Raw genomic sequence first — 21184 nt, 5'->3', positions numbered from 1 at the left:
CCGAACAAGTCCATAGATTGGACAAACTAAAGCATTGTGACTTCAATCGTAACGTTAGCAGGAAGAGACGGTCCGAGCAAAGACATGATAGAGAAAATTAACTTAAAATGAAATTAAGGTAATGGAATTAATGATCACGGTGATGATTAATCACACAGAAAAACTAATTACGGTGTATTATATCATGCAAAACATGCTAGCACATGCAGTGTGTACACAGCACACACACAGTCACACACGCATGCACACGCTCACGCAGTCGCGCGCACACACACACACACACACACACACACACACACACACACACACACACACACACACACACACACACACACACACACACACACACAGTGTCAGTGTGACCTACTTGTCTGGTCTCCATTCAGGCAGGCTGAGTGACGGACGGTGTGATGCAGACAGGTGTGTTAGATGTGACAGGCACGGGGGGGGGGGGGGGGGGTTGTTAGGTAAAAACACAGCCACAGAAAAACACAAACCAAACCATGATGTTAACTGAGGGCAAGGCTAGGTAAGTCAGGCTTAATGGGAAACAAAATGCAACGAGTGAACAAATGGTTAACCTTAAAATAATAATATAGTCATGCAGGACAGGTGTGAGAAAAACAGCTCATGCACGTGAACAGCTATTAGACACACTCGCACACACACAGACACAGACACAGAGACACACACACACACACACACACACACACACACACACAGTCACACACACACGCACACACACCTGAGCTGGTTCCGGAGGGCGCTGATCTCTCGGCTCATGCCCTGGCTGCTGTCCGTCAGCTCCTCCAGCTCGCGCTGCAGCTTCCGGCGCTGAGCGTTGGAGCGAGAGTTCTCCTCCTCCACCTCCTCCAGCTGACGCTTCAGCTGACGCAGCCTCACCATGGACTTATCCAGCTGGAGAGAGAGAGAGAAACGTTTGTTTCAGCCTCACCATGGACTTATCCAACTGGACGGGAGGAGAGAGAGAGAGAGACAGAGAGAGAGAGAGAGAGAGAGAGAGAGAGAAAGGAGCCAGCTGAGGTGGATTCGGGCATCTGGTTAGGATGCCTCTCGGGCGTCTCCCTATATAGGGAGGTCCTCGAGGCACGTCCCACTGGGAGGAGACCCCCGGGGCAGACCAAGGCGCAGTTGGAGGAAACATATCGACTCACTGGCCTTTGGAACGTCCATAATACCTGTTCTCTGTACTGGTCCGCGTGCCTCCTCTCATCCTCCGCCTGCATCATCACCTCCTTCAGCTTCTTCTCCGTCTTCCTCACCAGTTTGTTGGCCATGGCTCGCTCCCTGGTGGGGAGGGGAGAGGGAGGGAGAGAGAGAGGGAGGGAGAGAGGGAGAAAGTAATGGGATGAGCTACAGGACATTTTATACTAAGCAAAGGAGAACGTCAGTTGATAACGGAACGTCAGTGTGTGTGTGTGTGTGTGTGTGTGTGTGTGCGCGTGTCCTCTCACTGTCTCTCCTGCTCCAGTTGCTCTTCCATGGTGTCTATCTTGGCCTCCAGGGCGGCCACGCTGAGCTTGTGTTTCCCGCGGATGGCTCCCTCCAGCTCGCCCAGGCGAGACTTCAGCTCCTTGTTGTGTCTCTCCAGCTGCTCGCGCGACGCCTCCGCCTTCTGGCACAGCGTCCGCTCTCCCTGCAGCTGCACCGTCATGGTCTCCATCTGCACGGGGACGCCATGGGGTAGACGCCGGGCGCTCATTTTTCATCTAGCCTCGACACTTCACTCATAATGAATTGCGTTTTACAGCGCTTTTCTGTAAGTGCTCAAAACGCTTTAATGGTTCATTCATTCATACATTGGGAGGTGAACAGTCGACGCCAGCGTCCTCACTTCCCACATTCACACACCGATGGTGGCAAGCAGTGGCGTGCACAGATAGACACTAGGGGGTGCTAGAGCACCCCCTGCCCTTTTGGCAATGTGCCCTTTTGGAGAAAAAAAAGCTTCTAATATATTATTTAGGCCCCAAAATCTATAAATCTCACACTATTAAGGCAACCGTCCGGTTCCGCGTGCTGCACAAGGTGCCCTTTTTTTCACTTGAGCACCTGCCCCTCTAAATGTCTGTGCACGCCACTGGTGGTAAGCTAGCACTGACCGACTCATTGGAGGCAACGTATAGGGTTCAGTGTCTTGCCCGAGGACACTTCGACATGTGGACAGGGGGAGGAGGAGGAGGCGGGATTCGAACCGCCGACCCAGGGATCGTCGGACGACCTGCCTCTACCTCCTGAGCCACAGCCGCCCATATCCTAGCCTAATTGTGTAGACTTCTTGCAAATTAGGTAATGCAGATGTTTAACGATTAACTTAAGGGCATAAAATGAAACCAAATGGACCTGTAGGTAAGGGTCCATTTGGTTCCACTATATACACAGGTGTAGTGTGTGTATGGAGTGTATATACCTGCAGTGCAGTCTTTCTCTGTCTCTCTGCAGACAGCTCAGAGTTACTCTGCTCCTCTTCCAACTCCTCTTCAAGCTGGGCAACCCTCGCGTCCAATCTCCTCTTCTCCTCACACAGAGCAGACCTGGCACACACACGCACACGCACACGCACACACACACACACACACACACACACACACACACACACACACACACACACACACACACACAGACACACCCACGCGCATGCACATTGTCAGTAATGTACAGATCATTAATTTGATAGCATATTGTTTAGAATGATGCCAGGTTGCTAGGTTTTATCCGTGATCCTGGTTCACTGAGGCGCCACATACTGTCTCTCTCCGTATTTGATGTGCTTATCGTAACACGCTCTGAATGAGTCACGTCTGCGAAATTCCTAAATTGTAAATTGTACTTGTAGTAACGCTAACACAGTATACCCTTACTTTGTACACACAGTTTTTGGTAGAAAATAAAATAAAAAATCCATACAGTGGAGTGGAGAATGGAGTGGAAATAATAGAAATGCCAGACATAAGGGATATTTCACCCCAGACAGTTTGTAAGTTGCTCATACATATCTAGTATGTTTTGTCATGTACATACAGTATACACACAGTGCATCGGTACTCATTATACACAGTGTATGTATGTACACACAGCCCATTGATAGTTTGGTGTAATTGATACTGACTTCCCAGAGGTGCTGTTCATCATCTCTTCCGAGATCTCATCTCTCTCCTGCTGGGCTTGTCTTCTCTGCCTGTCTGACACCGACAGCTCCTACGCACACGCACACGCACACGCACACACGCACACACACACACACACACACACACACACACACACACACACACACACACACACACACACACACACACACACCAAAGATTGCATTAGGCCGGTAATTGTCGGTTTTGGACAGTTTTGTTTTTATGAGTTTATCCATCCATCTATCCATCCATCAATCAGACAGATTTGAAATGATCTGTTCCGCAAGTTCTCTCTCTCTCTCTCTCTCTCTCTCTCTCTCTCTCTCTCTCTCTCTCTCTCTCTCTCTCTCTCCACATCCACAACGTTGATCAGATTGGATACGTGAACTACATAATACACACCACGGTCCCATTCTGTAAGCAAGATGAAGCTCTTTTCAACCCAAAATATTATGCTGTAGCACTCGTTAGGCTACATTTAGGCACCTGCTTTTCGATAAACACGCTTGATACGGAACGCACGCACGCATGCACACATGCACGCACGCACACACACACACACCTCAGTGAGTTGTATCAGTTCGGCCTCCAGCGTTTGCAGGCGTTTCTCGCTGTCTTTAGACTGAGCCACGACCTCCTCTCTGGCCAGCTTGGTCTCATCCAGCTCCCGCAACATCTCCTTCATCTGGCCCTGGTTAGTGGCAACACACACAAACACAGTTTGTTTTAAACCTATTGTTTTCTCCCAATTTAGGCAGTGTAATTGGAGACTTGAGCTTGAACACAGTGACCCCTAGTGGTTCAGACACATATCGACACAGACACAAAGCCCCCCCTCGAGGTACTCTTACTCTTTATATACTTTTCAGTAGAAACTTAAAGCTGATATAGTTTCCAGTGTTTGTACACAGAATTCAAATAGCTCCACCCCCCCTCCCCCTGTCATTCCATTGGCCGAGCCAGGTCACTTCAGGCAATGGGATTGTTGTTGCTGCTGGGAGAGACGCTATGGATATTGCGCTCGTATGGCTAAATATGACATAAAAAAATTATGAATTTCTATCGATATCTTAGTTACAACTTACAACAATGACATTGAGTTGACATGTTTTTTTTTAAGGGTAACTGTAGCATAATCGCAATACCACACGACTGACACGACGAGTCCCGCAAATGAGGAAGTAGCAAGTAGCGGAGGAGACTCTCAATTAAATTCTCTTTTATTTGTAATCGTGCATATAAAACATATATTGCCCCTCAAATGCCCCAGCCACTACAGCATCGTTCATGTGAACTACTCTGTCCACGGTTATTCAGTGCAATGACGAAAAATCGCTATGATGATCCGCGACGGCTCACCGTTGGCGAGCACGGGTTGAATGCATGCTTCAAGCCGGCCGGACCACCCAACCATGCGCTATACATAGCGATTCTCATAATTTCAATAGGCTTAGGCCAATTTCACATGAACAATGTTGGTGAAACTAAGATATGGGGATAATATTATACATTGCAATGAAATCACATAGCGTTTTCATTATAATACTGCTGGGTTGAACACACCGTCACAGGTAGGTCTGCTATTTTTTTTTTATAGAGAAAATGCAGCACAAATCTTTGAATATATATTCTTTCAGAAGACTTGTTTTTTATTTTGACGTCAGGCCTAAATGGGTTAACATTATTACTGTCTGTCAGTAATGTCTGTGAGTGAAGTTGTTTGTCATATCTGCTCTACCTGTGAAACGTTCGATGCCAAAAACACAATTAAATCATTTCTGTCACGTTCCCCGTACCTGCAGTCTGCGTAGCTGCTTGAGCCCCTCCTCCCTGCCGCGATTGGCTGCCTCCACCTGGGACTCCGCCTCCTGTAGCTCCGCCTCCAGCTGCTTCTTCACGGACAGAGCCTGGGAGCGCTGGCTCCTCTCCTCCTCCAGCTGCACCTCCAGCTCCCTCACCTGGAGGGAGGTTGGTACACACACGACAATAATACATACACTGTATGTATGTTTTCTAATCCAAAATGAAAATCTCCAAAGTAACTATAGTAACTAAAGTTTTCAAATAATTGTAGTGAAGTGAAAGTACAAATCTTGGCTCTGAGATGTAGTGGAGTAGAAGTAAAAGTACTGGAAATTGGAAAGTTACTTTCCACCACTGGATATTTGGGTCATATGATCAAAATAAGAACATTACAATGATGAGTAAAACAAAAGAAATTGCCACGGACAAGGGCAAGTCTTTGCCACAGACACATTTGTCCGTGTACGGACATGTTGATGTCACCCTGGGTGTAGTTCTCAGCTGTGTAAGCGACATGGTATACCTCATACATGGTATACGGTATACCTCATACATGGTATACCTCATACATGGTATACCTCATACATGGTATACCTCACACATGGGAAACTGGCGGTCAACATGCGGCCCCCACATTCACTTAATGCGGCCCTCAGGTTAATGTCAGAATACTGCTTTACTTACTTCAGTCTAAATTAGTAGCTTAAAGGGTAGTATTTTAAATGTCCTTTTTATGTCCAATGTATTTGTATTGAGTTCATAAAAGTTAACGTAACTATAATTGAAGGCATTTGCAATTAAATAAGAATGTAACTTTTCAGGATTCCAATTGAAAAATAGCAACAACAAAAGAATTCAGTGTTTCAATTGAAATAAAAGCAAAAATAGCCGATCAACAAGCTCAAAACGCGTCTCAGCGCGACACGTTTTGAACTTGTAGATTGGCTATTTCTTTGCTACGACAGTAATATGAAACGGTTGCCCCTCTGGAGTGAGGGTGTAGATATAGAGGCCCCTCTCCATGGTCAAAGTGGCCCACCCTGCCCTGGCTACTATACCTGTTTGCTGAGGGCTCTCCTCTTCTCCTCCCCTTTCTCCTCCTTGGTGCTGATCTCCCTCTCAAACTGGGCCCGGAGGGCCTGCAGCGTGACCTCCAGGCGGAGCCGGGAGTTCTCCGCCTCGGTCAGCTCCTCCTCCAGCTCCTGGGTCTGAACGCGCAGCGTCTGGGCCTCCGTCTCCAGGGCCCGCCGGGCCCGCTCCAACTCGTGCACCTGAACAACACGCAAAACATATGACTCTGCTGTGTTGTTTTTGTCGACTAAAACTAAGACAAAGATTTTTCGTCGACTACCTTTTGACCGCTGACGAAAACTAAATGGAAACTAAATGAAAACTAAGCTATGGTGACTAAAACTAAGACTAAATATATTGACAATTTCGCTGACGAATATGAACTAGACTAAAATGTTAGGAAGGGACTAGTGGACACGAGATCCAGTATAAGTTATTTTACATTAGGTTGCATGCTGAAAATAGCAGATCTACAAGCTCACAACGCGTCGCAGCTGCGACACGTTGTGAGCTTGTAGATCGGTGTAATAACAGTCATTACGACGGCATCAAGGCCCGCCAAAATTCATTTTAGTCGACTAAATCAACTGTAGATTTAGTCGACTGAAATCTTATGATATTTAGTCGACTAACACTAAAACATTCCAGGTGACTAAAATGTGACTAAAACTAAAATAGAAATTTGCTGCCAAAAACAACACTGATGACGCGTACCGCACACATTAGAATGTACACTACAATTCATATTTTGAGCCACCCACGAATAGTCAAAATATATATTGTTTTAGATATGTATACATTTGTAAGTAACTTAAAATTATATCAGAACTACAGTATATATATTTAAATGAAATATTATTTAGTCACACACAACATTGTATTATGTTTTATCTACTGTAGCAAGTGATGATTTCACTTACATTGTGTTTTATCTAGCCAGTGACGGTTTACTAAATAAATGTACTTACATTCTTGCCAACATCGTCTTTTTGGTTGACAAGCTGTTCCATCTCCAAACGTAGCTGTTTATTGGATCTCTCCAGCTCTTCTCTCTGATCCTGAGCTTCCTACACACACGCACACACACACACACACACACACACGCTTTAAACGACCGACCGACTGTCGGAAAACATTAAGTATTCATGAAAATAGTACGGTAATAAAACCAAGTGTAAAGTCCATTCAATTACCCGCGGACTTTAATGGAATGAAAGTTCTTCTGCAACCGACAGCAGCCAGCAGGGGAAATATATAATAGACACCATCTCTATATAAGGCCATTAATGAAAACTGCAGCGTTTTCATTATCTCTGCATTGGTATCGATTTTTCTGCGGCGGATACTTGCCGCCTGCTAGTACTGAGATATACTTTTTACTGCACTCACTATAGCATCAACAGTGTGTGTGTGTGTGTGTGTGTGTGTGTGTGTGTGTGTGTGTGTTAGGGGTGGGAGATATTGAAAAATATAATATCACGAAAATATTTTTTCAAGCAGTATCACGATACAAATTTGAATTTCCCCATGCGGTTAATTTTGGCTAACAAAAAAGTATAACTTACAAAAGTATAAATTAAGGTATAGAACTGCAAATCGTAGACAGTATTCACAGTATTCACTGTGAGATTTAGTCGACAAAAATCTTATGATATTTAGTCGACTAACACTAGACTAACGCTAAAACATTCCGGGTGACTACAATGTGACAAAAAAACCAAATGAAAGCTATTCAAAAGACTATGACTAAAACTAAAATCTTGCTGTCAAAAACAACACTGCGTGGCCTTGGCCATGGCTCAGTGGTCCAGGCACCTTGGCTGGTAATCCAGTCTGGCAGTGTGCCGCGGGTTCGACTCCCGATCCCGACGGCCTTTACTAATGTCTTCCCCCCATCTATCTCTCTCCCCATTTCCTGTCAGCCTACTGTCTGTCCCTCCATAAAAGATATAAAATAAAAGGCGAAAGCCACAAAAAAACACTGTGTGTGTGTGTGTGTGTGTGTGTGTGTGTGTGTGCGTACCTGCAGTGCTCTGGCCAGCGCCAGCGAGCGTGTCTCCTTCTCCCGGCTGTCGGCCTCGGCTCGGTCCCTCTCCTCCGCCAGACGTGCGCTCACAGCCTTCTCCTCTGCCAGACACTGAACACACGACAGGCAAGATGGATGGGCTTTAATCCACTGTGTCACCTTATAGCTTTTAACCACTATATTCTTAAACTTTTAGCCGTTGATCTACAAGCTCATAGTGCGGCACAGAGTGCCCCGCTACGAGCTTGCAGATCTGCTATTGTTTGAAAAATCGGACAGGGCTCAGTGACAGTCAGGAACACGTTGCTACTAATGGGCGGTGCTCAGCTTGCGTGTAACTGGAGAACAATGCATAGCTATGCCCAATCGAAAGCACACTATGTAAATACACGGAGGAGTGTTCACACCCCCAAAATACGAGAGAGAGAGAGAGAGAGAGAGAGAGAGAGACATTTTTGCAATGTAAATATAACCATTTGATGACTTTAAAACGACTATCTGTTGGAAGAAAAACCTTCGAACTGTATTCATATGGCTAAAAACTAAAAATACAAAAAATAAATAAATAAAATGTTTGGTCGCATTACTGTCGTAGCAAATATAGCCGATCTACAAGCTGCGTTTTGAGCTTGTAGATGAGCAATTTTATCTATATTTGAATTGGAATCCTGGAAAAGTAGCATTTTTATTTAATTTCAAATTAATTTAGTTATGTTAACTTCTTTAGGAACAAAAAAAAAAAAAAAGACTATAACATTCTAATACTAGTAATTAGCTGAAATCAGTAATATATCAATGTTCAGACATCAATCTGCATGTGCCCCTAGACTAAACTGTTAGGAAGGGACTAGTGGACAAGAGATCCAGTATATAAAATAGTTGTTTTACAATTGGTTGCATGCTGAAAATAGCAGATCTACAAGCTCATCACAACGCGTCCCGCTGCGACGCGGCCTGCCAAAATTTTAGTCGACTAAATCAACTGTAGATTTAGTCGACTAAAATCGTATGACATTGACATTTAGTCGACTAAAACTAGACTAACACCAAAGCATTCCGGGTGACTAAAAATAAATAAATAATAGAAAATGCGCTGCCAAAAACAACACCGTGTTCATAGCCGGTCGGTCCGGTGGTCTCTCTCCTCTCCTCCTCCTCTCTCACCTGGTCAAACTTCTTCTGCCTCTTCTCCAGGGCGCCGCAGTTCTGCCTCTCCCGCTGCAGCGCCAGCGTCATGTCCTCGATCTCCTCCCGGAGCCTCTCGCGCTGCCGCTCCGCCCGCTCCTTCTCCTCCTCGCGCTGCCTCTCGCGCTGCACGGCGCCGTCCAGCTCCCGCTGCAGCTTCCTCCGTGCCTCCTCGCCGGCCTCCCCCGCCGCGTTCACCTCCTCCGACTGCTTACGCAACTCCGCCAGCTGCAAGGGGGGGGGGGGGGGAGGGACACAGACGAGCAAAAGCACAGGGATTTGAGTGTGTGTGTGTGTGTGTTTTTTTTTAAAAACCCCCATTAGAGAGCCGTTAATCCTGCTTTAAAGATATATTTTTTGTAACTTATTTTCGCTTCCACGGCTGGACCCCATATGGACCCTAATGACCCCTACATCAAGGGCCCAATCCTTGGTGCACGCGCGCACAGCCGGCGCGCACTCGGTCATTAGTGTTTTAAATGCTCGGAATGGGCTAAGGTACGATGTTGGGAGCGTAATAAAACATTAATTTGAGGTCGCGCTGACCATACGATAATAGTAATAATAATAGTCTACGCCACACAGCCCTGGCAATAGAGGACAATCACTTCCGGGTCGGCCTTCTTCTTCTCTGCTTATGTCGCGCATTTCACTGTGAATGGCCAAGATGGTAAATAATCGCTTTTCTCGAGATATCTCAAGAATGGCATGGATTGTGTTAAGACCTGAGAACATGCAAATCACCCACCCATCCACCCACCCATTCATTCCACCAACCCACCCTAACCTCCCACCCATCCACCCACCCACCTGCTGTGTGTGTGTCTGTATCTGTCTGCTGAGTTCCTTGGCTCTCTCCTCCTCCTCCTCCAGCCTCTCCATCAGTCCGTTCTTCTCGTCCTCCAGGGATCTGACTCTGGAGCCCAGGGCCAGCTTCTGACGCGTCTCCTCCTGCAGGAGCTCCTGCAGACATGGGAGGAGGTGCAGGGGAGACACAGGAGGTGAGACACACCTTGGTACAAGGTGTGGATGTGTCTGTGTGTGCATTCGTACACATGTGGGTCGCACAGTCTCTTGTAAAACCATATTCATGCATGCGTGCGTGTGTGCGTGTGCGTGCGCTACCTGTGCGTCATGGAGTTGGCTCTCCAGGCTGCTGGCCTCTTTAGCTAGACGTAGAGATTTAGAGTCCAACGATGACAGAGAGCTGGACAGAGATTCTACCTCACACTGGAGCGGAGAGACAGACAGACAGACAGACAGAAAGAGACAGCAGGAGAGAGATTAATTCACTGCAACTTTCAAAAATGTTCATGTTAATAAAAAAGAAATAGAAAATAGCAAAAAGAAATAGCAGATCTAAAAGCTCCGCAAGTCACAATGTGACACGTTGTGAACTTGTAGATCTTGCCATGTTCAACATAATGTCGCGTCGAAACAAAAGGGGTTTAAGTGGTTAATTATCCTTCCACTGCAGTGACCAGGGTGTCCAGCCTGGCACGGCCATGACTTTAGTCTGGAATCTCTACGTAATTTACTACTGGGCCCCTGATTGGTGCCCCACAACTTCGGGGGCATAAGGTAAAGTGTGGCTCAATCACAAAGAAAATATAAACAGATTTGATCGAATAGATTAGAGACCATAAAAATGTAACATTTTACCATGCTTGTTGTTCCTTTTTCAGTCTTTACCTGAAGATCAGTTTGTTAACGAGCAACACATTGGACCAGTGGCTTGGACCAAGCCATATCCCATGTTGTGACTTCTGTAGATCTGCTATTTTCAGCATGCAACCAAGTGTAAAGGGTGCATTTATATAGCGCCTTTATCCAAGGCGCTTTACATAGATTGTGCATGACATTCACCCATTCACACACCGATGGCAGCGGAAACCAGGCAAGGCACCAACCTGCACATCATGAGCAATTTGGGGTTGAGTGTCTTGCTAAAGGACAGTATAAGTCGACGAAATCGACACCGGTACACACACACACACACACACACACACACACACACACACCTGTAGTTTGTGCACCCGCTCCTCCCTCTCCTCCCTCTCGCGGTCGGCCTGCGCCAGGCGCGCGCCGAGCTCCTGCAGCTGGCCCTCGGCCCTCTTGCGGCCCCTCTCGCTCTCCACGCGGCCCCCCTGCAGCGCCTTGAGCTCCGAGCTCAGGCTCAGCCTCTCCTCCTCCAGCACGGCCTTGGCCTTCTCCATAGACTGACGCGCCTGGAACAGAACGGAACAGAACAGACATGTTGTAGAGCACCACGACAACGCTGGTCGCTCGCTACTGGGCAAAAAGCACCCGAGCGCTATGAGCTTGGAAGCTTTTGAAAGAAATCGTGAAAATGTGTGCAAATCTTTGAATTAGACTCGTGTTGCTACTTGCTACACGATTTTTAAAAACGTTTTCTTTTAAGCGTGCGTGTGTGTGTGTGTGTGTGTGTGTGTGTGCGTGCGTCTCTCACTCTCTTGCTGTTATCCAGTTGTTCCTGCAGGTTGTCTATAGCGGCACAGTGTTTGACTCTGAGCTCAGACAGCTGAGCCTCATGTCTCCTCGTCTCCTCCTCCACGCAGCGCTGGAGGTCACTCAACTCTGCCTCCCTACGAGACCTGAGGAGAGGAGAGGGGAGGAGAGGAGAGGAGAGGAGAGGAGAGGAGAGGAGAGGAGAGGAGAGGAGAGGAGAGGAGAGGAGAGGAGAGGAGAGGAGAGGAGAGGAGAGGAGAAGAGAGGAGCCTTTAGTTCTTTAGTTGAATAAGACCATTCATGAAAGCGTGCAAATGTCCAAACCTCTTCCGTCCTCGACAATTCCAGCCTAAATGGGCTGGGACTACTGCGTACCTGAGCTCCTGCTGTGCTGTGCTGGCATTCGGCGTGTGTCTATAGAGACTACAGCGTACCTGATAGGGCTGTGAATCTTTGCGTGTCCCACCATTCGATTCGATTCCGATTCTTGGGGTCAAGATTCGATTCAAAATAGATTTCTTTTTCCGATTCAACTCGATTCTCAATCCAAAAACGATTAAAAAAAAATATTCTAAAGCTTTTTTTTTTTTCCAGATTCAAAACAATTCTCTATTCAAAATGACTATCGATTCAATGCATATAGGATTTCATCACAATCTACTCCGGCCAACTGAAGTGACTATACTACAGTAACTTGAAAATAACTGAAAACATGAGGTTTACTGTGATTAGCGTAAGCTTACATTTCATATCACAAACACCATGTAGTGAAAACTGTAGTGAAAACATGTAGTGAAAAAAAAACAGAAAAAAAAACAAAAACAAAACGTAAAAAAAAAAATTATGAATCAATTTAGATTCGTTCATAACGTGAATAATTCTAATGGATTTTATTTGACAGCCCTAGTACCTGAGCTCCTGCTGTGCAGCCGTGGTGTCCAGCGTGTCCTCCAGCTCCGTCCTCAGCGCCTCCAGCTCCTCTCCCAGGTCTCTCCTCTGCTTCTCCGCTCGCTCCCTCATGCCCCGCTCGTTCTCCACCTCCTCCTTCAGCTCCGACACCTGCGACAGCGCCTCCCGCAGGGCGCGCTGCGCCTCCGCGCGCCTCGCTCCCTCCTCCTCCAGCCTGGAAAGGCAAGGCAGGGCGAACGACGAGAGAAGGTGAAATAGGTTGTTTTTTTTGTCGTAGTATTTTATTTGAGTAAAGTTTAATTTGGTGTTGGTCATATTTTCGTCTAGTATTTCAGTGTTTAGTGATTTAGTAGATTTAAATATCATAAAGATTTTAGTTGGCTAAACTTTGGCGGGCCTTGATAGTGTCGCTATGGCCGGTGGCCAATTTTACACTTGGTTGCACACTCTGAAAATAGCAGATCTACAAGCTTACAATGAGCCTGTAGATCGGCTATTCTCAGAGATCGGCCAATGTACATTGACACGTTGTGAGCTTGTAGACTGGCCATTTTAACTATTCAAAAATGTCTATCAAAATAGTAAAAAAGGCAAAGAAGTTTAGGGATAAGGGGTTCAGCGGTGACGAAAATGGAGCCCTAAGACTAAAACTAAAAATCTAAATTTGCTGCCAAAAACAACACTGGTGTGTGTGTGTGTGTGTGTGTGCGTGCGCTCTCTCCTCCTTACCGCCCCTGTAAGGAGGTGATGTCCTTCTCCTTCTGGGCCAGGCTGCCCCGGAGCTCGGCGGCGAGTAGGCCCAGGTCCGACAGCTGCTCCTGGGCCTCCTGAGACTCGCTCTCCATGCGCCTCCTCCACTTCTCCTGCTCCAGGCGGCCCTGCTCCTCGCGCTTCAGACGCTCTGCAGGCCGCGCACGCGCACACGCACACAGTTAAAACATGGATCATGAAATCAGATTACATTCGTTGAAGAGAATCAGTTTAAACCAAATATTCCATTTTCCGCTAACTCTAATGATCTACGATGCACCAGACCAGACAGAGGGCTCCATTTTCGTCACCGCTAAACCCCCTTATATCCTTAAACTTCTTTGCCTTTTTCTTTTTTACTATTTTGCAAAACATTTTTGAATAGTTAAAATGGCCAGTCTACAAGCTCACAACGTGTCAATGTAGATTGGCTAGTTGAACTATTCAAAAATGTTTTTCAAAATAGTAAAAGAAAAAGGCAAAAAAGTTTAGGGATACGGGGTTTTAGCGGTGACGAAAATGGAGCCCAGAATGTCTTCTTGTGCATTGTAGATGATGACTTTATATCCCCGATTCTAGTAATAATTAAAATTCCGAATAGGAATGGAAGTGCTGCTGATGAGACGTGTTACGTCAGTGTGTTTTATACCCTCCAGGTCAGCGATGTTGGCCTCCTGTTTGTTCTTCAGCTTGTTCAGACTCTTGGTCTTCTCCTCTTCCTCAGTCAGCTGGTCGCTCACTTCTCCGAGTCTCTCCTCCATCTGCTTCTTCTCCTGGAGAGGCAACACAGTGGAACGATTACAGTTTACAATTCATAGGCGTTTGGCAGACGCTCTTAACCCATTTCGACCTGCGAACGATTCTGCAAATGTCTTCTAAATCCTGAGCTATGAGCTTGTAGATCTGCTATTTTTCAATGGCTAAAGCATTACATAATGCAACACCAAAAGGGGTTCCCACCCCCAAAATGGGTTAATCCAGAGCGATTTACAGTAAGCAAGAACAAAAGACCTGGTAATACATCAAATACATCAAACCGCCTTTTTCCACACCAGATCTCACAACACGATGTGAGCTTGTAGATCTGCTATTGTTGGCAAACATTCCGGCATTCTGGGGTTCAATTGGATAAACCACTTTCAACCTGGTGTCAACATTTTTTCGGCACGTCATTATGAGGAAGATGATGTGAAAATCTACATGGCCAAAGCATTTCCGGGGGTCCCCAGCCAAGCACTTTGAGAACCCCTGGTTTAGGGTACCAACAGGTGACAAAGTGGCGCTGTTGAGCTTCACACTGTGCACAGGTGCATGATGGGAAGCTGAGTTTTTTGGGAAGCTGAGAGCCGACAACCAATAGTCCGACACCCCAACAAAAGTGGCACAATATCACGTAAGCACATGCACACACACATGCACACGCACACTCACACACACACTCTACCTTGTTGAGTCGGTCTCTCTGCTCTCCGGTGTTCAGCATCTCCGTCTCCAGACTCTTCACCTTGGTCTCCAGAGTCACCTTCTCCAGCAGGAGGCGCTGTCGGGCCCCCTCCTCCTCTTCTAGCTGCTCCTCCAGGTCCTGGAGAGAGGAGAGGAGAGGAGAGGAGAGGAGAGGAGAGGAGAGGAGTAAAGAACAGTCATATATTTATGCTATTTAAAACTCAATCAATGAACCACTCAATAACGTATAATATTATAATTAGTTAAGTAAGTTATTTGTGTATAATTTAACTACACGTTACAGTACATTTAAGTGAGGTTACTAGTGAGTAGTGACTGGCTCAAAGACACTTGATGAAATGATTCCCACTGGTTCGAACCGGTGACGTTTTCATTTCACATATATAGTCATGTTGGTCGCGGCGATTCGGCGAACCTGCACGTGCTGCTGCATTCGTTTCTTCTCATTGGTCAGCTGCGTGCTCCTCTCTTCCTCCTCCTCCAATCGGCTCTCCAGCTCGCCCAGCACCTCCTCCAGCTCCTGCTTCCTACTGGCCAGCCGGGCGCGCATCTCCTCCGCCTCGGCAAACAGCTCCGCCTCGGCCTGCAGCTGGTCGGCCAGCACCGCCTTCTCCTCCTGCAGCTGCACGCATGGGAGAACACGCAACGGAACGGGAATTACTACTGATTTACCATCTATTTGGTGTATTTTTATTCTTATTTTTATTTTATTTTATTGTCGTATAATGTATATCCTACTACCCATTCAGGACGGGAACCCCCTTTTGGGGGTTCTTGTTGCTATGTACATGCTATTGTATCCATCGTCTTCTTTATTTTTTATGATTAACATTTTTATTGCTTTTTCAGTTTAGTCACACAAACAATTAAGACAACAAATGAAACAAAACTAGACAAGAAAATAATAAATACATTACACAACGAAATCTTTACAGAAAAGATAAAACAATACAGACAATACAATACAACACAATAAAATAATAATAAAACAAATTAATAATTAAAAAAAAAGGGAAAAAGAAATGCCATTGCACCTGGGTAATATTAATTTACACTGTATTCAAGGGAAACAAGAGAGAAAGGGACGTTGCGCTCAAACACCACAATGGGATCTCTGACAGCAATATGCATTATGTATCCTCCCCATTTCCGGATATATTTGTCCAGTCTGTCGGACCTCCTATATGCCATTTCTATCGTCTTATTTTCATGTGTCTGTTTTGTTTGTTTTTTTGCTAATGGTACGAGATACACGGGTTGTGGCTCTTTCGGAGCGGGAACTTTGGGGGGGTGGGAGGGGTATAAGATACACTATTTTGTATGCTATCGTTTTATTGGCCCATACATGTGATTTGGAAAATATGACGCGATCCCCCAGGAGGAAGTTATACTAATGCTGCTCTGGAGAGGGAAGTCTGTGGAGCTGTTGCCCCCGCGACCCAACTACGGATAAGCGGTTGAAGATGGATGGATGTGCCACCTGGCTGGTACCGATCCTCATAGACCACTGGTTGAACGAAAACCACTGAACGAGAACGTCAGAACATATACAGTACGTACAGTAAGCAGTGTACGGACGGACACCAACCTGTGTGTGTTTCCTGTCCAGGTCCACATAGTCCTGCTCCACCAGGCCCAGCTTGTCTTTAGCGTTCTTAAGCTCCGCCTCCCTCACCTGGATCTCCTCGTCCTGCCGCGTCACCTGCAGCAGGGGCTTCACCTGGGGGTCACAGGGGGGGGCAAGGGGCAAAGGTCACCTAACTGCCAGCAGTAAATTGCAAATATCTAAATTCTAAATATGCAGTCGCCGTCAGGTCACGGCGACGACTGCAGATCTACAAGCTCATAGAGCGCCACCGAGTGGCGCGCTACGAGCTTGTAGCTCTGCTATTTTTGAAAAATCGAAGAATGACTGACATTTTTAGAATCTGATCTCAGGTCAGAATGGGTTAATCAGACCAGTGTGTGTCCAGTGGAAACCTCGTATGAATCTGATCTCAGGTCAGAATGGCCATCACACTGATGCAAATAAGCCTGCGTTCGTTTTGAGGTCAACCGCACCAATGCAACTCCTTGAATTGCACTGGTGTGGTTGACCTTTTGTTGCAAGGAGTTGCAACCGCTGTGGGTTTGGGCTTTAGAATCACTACATTGAGAAAGGACTGCCTCTCCGATAGGATGGTTCTGTGTACAGTGGGGACCTCATGTTTATGTATTGTCTTGACGATGTGTTTTTCTGTGCTTGTTGTGTGACTGTGAAGACGAATATCCTTCGGACATCATTATTATTTATTACTTTTTTGGGGGGTAAATAAAATATAATTTTGACCAGTGAAACTGGATAATTACTGTATAATTTTAACATGTCCAGTTAGTACCTTGATGAAACATCAACATTATATAGGGAAACGTGTTGCTGTATGATTGAATGTGTCCTGTATACCTTAGTGAACAGCCTCCACCACTGCCAGTTCCTGAGTTTGAGGTAGGCGGCACAGTTCCTCTGCATCACTCTGAGAGCGCTGAGCTGCTGTTGTTTCTTTAGGTAGCACCTGAACAGGTGACAGGAATACAGCAATCAATTAGCAACCAATACATGTACAGGAAGAGCAAATAAACACATGATATGTATATGGGGGGGGAAATGAGCATGTACAATTTGTACATGTGCAGTTACTGTATGAACTTTGTCTTCTAGACTCTACTGTGTGGTCCTTATGTGGTACTCATTTGCAAAAATATAAATAGCATGCCAGTCTTTTTTTAAAACAAGGCAACTTAAGAGAGGTGTGCATGATTGAGCTGCAAGGCTGTTTCACACTCACAGCCCAAGTTTGTTTTGGTGCTTTGAGCACCCTCTGCTGGACTAATACAGTAAAGCAAATCAAGACAGTGTTAGTTAAAATGAATGATAGTTTTGAGTGAAAAGACTAAAGTTAATTTGTATGTTTGTTAAACCAGCGCTTCAAATGGCATTACTGAGAACAAAACCCCACAGTACACCTGTTAACTAGCATGTCTGAAGTAAAATCAGACAGAAGTAGAATGTGCTAGTATGTGACTAAATCTGATGTTGAAATCTAAATCTGATGCTGAAAATAGCCGATCTACAAGCTCACAAGCTTGTAGATCGGCTATTTTCAGCATGCAACCAAATGTAAAAGGACTTATACTGGATCTCCTGTCCACTAGTCCCCTTCCTAACATTTTAGTCTAGTTTTTATCCGTTGATGAAATTGTCAGTACATTTAGTCTTTGTTTTAGTCATCATAGCTTTTCCTTTTGTTTCCATTTAGTTTTCGTCAGTGAAAAAAGGTAGTCCACGAACATATTTCGCCTCAGTTTTAGTTTACGAAAACAACACTGGTATATATAATAGAGTATATAATAAGCGATGGTACGGTACCTGCGGGCCAGGTAGCCCCTGGAGGCGCTCTGGAAGCGGATGATGGTGTCGGTGATCTTCAGGTCCCTCTCCTCCTCGAGGTGGGCCAGGACTCCGGCCCGGAAGAACACCTTGCTCTGACCCACGCGGAACAGGTTCCTGTCCAGCTCCAACGCACTGATCTACAAACAAACAAACATGCTCTACATGGTCGGCTGTTTTCACAATTATGAAATGAATTGACCTTCTAGCTGTGAGGAGGTGCTGTCGCCTCACAGCTAGAAGGTCCCGGGTTCGATTCCCACCGGGGGCGTGTTCTGTCCTCCTCGGCGTCATCAGTGCCTATACCCTAGTTCGGGTTGGCAAAAGGGCCTTTCTTTTTTTCTTTACAATTTTATTCATACATTTTCAGGTTTAAAGACAAGACATACTTTACAAACATTCACATCACATATACAAGCAAAAGGGCCTTTCTGTGTGGAGTTTGCATGTTCTCCCCGTGTCCCCAAGGGTAGGTACCCTCACCGCGCTTTTTTATACTTTTCATTGGTTCAATATTGTACAACCCACACATCCTTCAATAGCACTGATTTATGAAAAAAATACATTTTAAATAAAAAATAAAAGATAAAGTGGTTAAAATAAAATAGAAGTGGTTTCTGTCTTAAGTGATACGTATGTAATGTCATGTGATATATGTGATGTTAAGTGGATAAGCGAGAGACAATTGCTCCTATCTGCTTACACAGTGTGAGTGTGGATGCCGGTGGTGGTGTGTAGGTAACAGATACACGTGTCACACTCACTCACCATGAGCTCTGACGCGTGCTTTCCGTCCATGAAGGTGCGAGGAATGGCGTTGGGCGTCAGGATCTCATACCTGGAAACGGAAACATTGGTCACATTGTGATTGTGTGAGAGAGAGAGAGAGAGAGAGAGAGAGAGAGAGAGAGACAACACTGCGAACTGAGAGATCTGCCCAAGCACATGAGACACAAAGTGTGATGGCTCGATATACGAAATGTACAGTGCATTCTATCATTCTAGTTCACGCACACGCACACAAGCGTGCAAACGCAAAAGCACACGCACGCGCACACACACACACACACACACACACACACACACACACACACACACACACACACCTCTGTCTGAACTCCTGGAAGGGGATGCGGTTGGGGAAGCCCTGCCGGCAGATGCGGATTCCCTCCAGGACGCCGTTACACCTCAGCTGGTCCAGGACCAGGTGAGGACTCAGCTTACCAGCCTAGTGAGAGAGAGAGAGAGAGAGAGAGAGGGGGGGGGGGGGGAGGTTAGTTCGTTGTTATGCTTTCTTTAATAATAACACAACTGCAACTTTTATTCCCAAATTTGAACTGGAAACACATATTACTCACTGTCTAAAGTGCATTTCTTTGTAACGTTTTTGTAACTCAGATAGCATTTCAAAGAGCACATCAAAGAACCACTGACATAGAAACATAGCCTTTTCAGAAAACTGTCAGGATGTAAAAATACATTATTTTTTTTAAATCTGATCTCAGGTCAGAAGAAGGGGTCTAACATAACACTCTTAAGGTCCTCGTTCGGGGTGTCTCACCCTCTTCTCGTGGTTGGGGATGATGCAGCGCAGGAAGTTGGGGTTGGTGTTCCTCAGCGTGGCCATGAGCTTGGTGAGGGACTCCTTGTGGAGCTGCCCCACCGTGCGGAACATGCCCTTCTTGGTCTTCAGGCCGGCCGCGCCGAACGGCAAGGGGGCGCTGTTGTCCCCCGACGACACCTGGTCCAGGCCCACGATCCTCTCCACTGAGCACGCGCACGCACGCACGCACGCACACACACACGTCAAACACACATACACGCACCCGCACAGTCGCACAGACGTGTACGTATACACATGTAATGTGCACACACGCACGCACACACACACACACACACACACACACACACACACACACACACACACACACACACACACACACACACACACAGAATGAGGGGTACATTTCTCAGTTACGTTACATCAATAGTGATGAATCAACGATGTGTTTTATCAAGTGCATAAATATATAGAGAGTGTTTGGCAAAAGTGGGTTCGACAGAGCAGAGTGGTGCGTGCGTTGCTTGCGGGACACAGACGACGCCCATGTTTGGTTCCACGCCGTCGTTTCGACATCGTCGTGTGACAACAGACACCGTCTGTCTGTCTGTCTGTCGCCCCGGGACAACAGACACCGTCTGTCTGTCTGTCGCCCCGGGACAACAGACACTGTCTGTCGCACCGGGACTATTGGAGCCAGTTATGGACCTCCGCTTGCCAAACTCCTCTGCATGGTCTCTCTGTGTGTGTATGTGTGTGTGTGTGTGTGTGTGTGTGTGTTTGCGTGTGTGCGTGCACGTGCGTCTGTGTGTGCAACTGTGCATACTGCATAGCAGTGGTGGAAAAAGTACTCAATTGTTTTACTTAAGTAAAAGTACCAACACTGCAATTTAGAACTACTCTGTTACAAGTAAAAGTACGGGATTGAAAATGTACAACAGTATCGGCATCAAAATGTACTTAAAGTACTAAAAGTATTGCAGAATGTCCCATTTCACAAGTTCAAAATGTGTACAAAATCTATTGAAAATAGCCGATCTACAAGCTCACAATGCGTCGCAAACGCGACGCATTGTGAGCTTGTAGATCGGCTATTTTCAAATGGCCGAAATGCATAGGGTTGAAGTGGTTAATTTTCTAATCAAAATTAAAATCGCCAAAGTAACTTACGTTTTCAAGTAATTATAGTGGAGTAAAAGTAAAAAAATGTGGCTCTGAGTGAGAAGTTAATGTATATTGGACATTGGAAATGCTCAAGTAAAGTACGAATACCTCAAAATCGTACTTAAGTAAAAGTACTTAAGTAAAAGTACTCAGTTACTTTCCACCACTGCTGCATAGCGATGATGCTGAAGTGACGGAGAATCCGG

The 21184-nt window shown here is 45.9% G+C and overlaps 1 protein-coding gene across 2 annotated transcripts in view; it reads right to left on the bottom strand.

Annotated features, from left to right (window-relative positions):
- Nucleotides 1–21184, bottom strand: part of myh14 (myosin, heavy chain 14, non-muscle) — a 77422-nt gene that overhangs the window by 6613 nt on the left and 49625 nt on the right. The window contains exons 17-43 of one of the 2 annotated variants that reach the window (XM_080767904.1): nucleotides 19815–20020; nucleotides 19360–19481; nucleotides 19022–19091; nucleotides 18233–18393; nucleotides 17270–17378; nucleotides 16415–16546; nucleotides 15242–15448; nucleotides 14807–14944; nucleotides 14012–14135; nucleotides 13342–13513; nucleotides 12614–12826; nucleotides 11705–11849; nucleotides 11256–11462; nucleotides 10360–10464; nucleotides 10045–10197; nucleotides 9214–9462; nucleotides 8047–8160; nucleotides 6992–7090; nucleotides 6011–6223; nucleotides 4946–5107; nucleotides 3712–3840; nucleotides 3131–3219; nucleotides 2432–2555; nucleotides 1476–1684; nucleotides 1200–1308; nucleotides 746–918; nucleotides 368–391 (exon numbers count right to left, since the gene is read on the bottom strand). In XM_080767904.1, the coding sequence (XP_080624030.1) occupies nucleotides 368–391; nucleotides 746–918; nucleotides 1200–1308; nucleotides 1476–1684; nucleotides 2432–2555; nucleotides 3131–3219; nucleotides 3712–3840; nucleotides 4946–5107; nucleotides 6011–6223; nucleotides 6992–7090; nucleotides 8047–8160; nucleotides 9214–9462; nucleotides 10045–10197; nucleotides 10360–10464; nucleotides 11256–11462; nucleotides 11705–11849; nucleotides 12614–12826; nucleotides 13342–13513; nucleotides 14012–14135; nucleotides 14807–14944; nucleotides 15242–15448; nucleotides 16415–16546; nucleotides 17270–17378; nucleotides 18233–18393; nucleotides 19022–19091; nucleotides 19360–19481; nucleotides 19815–20020 (3958 nt within the window). The remainder of the gene's footprint in view (nucleotides 1–367; nucleotides 392–745; nucleotides 919–1199; nucleotides 1309–1475; nucleotides 1685–2431; nucleotides 2556–3130; nucleotides 3220–3711; nucleotides 3841–4945; nucleotides 5108–6010; nucleotides 6224–6991; nucleotides 7091–8046; nucleotides 8161–9213; nucleotides 9463–10044; nucleotides 10198–10359; nucleotides 10465–11255; nucleotides 11463–11704; nucleotides 11850–12613; nucleotides 12827–13341; nucleotides 13514–14011; nucleotides 14136–14806; nucleotides 14945–15241; nucleotides 15449–16414; nucleotides 16547–17269; nucleotides 17379–18232; nucleotides 18394–19021; nucleotides 19092–19359; nucleotides 19482–19814; nucleotides 20021–21184) is intronic. The other variant, XM_080767905.1, reaches the window with a different exon arrangement.

Source organism: Protomyctophum bolini (assembly GCF_963924005.1).
Source record: "Protomyctophum bolini genome assembly, chromosome: 7".
NCBI lineage: Eukaryota > Metazoa > Chordata > Actinopteri > Myctophiformes > Myctophidae > Protomyctophum > Protomyctophum bolini.
Note: the sequence above shows the minus strand (reverse complement) of the source record. Positions and strands in the feature narration are given on the sequence as shown.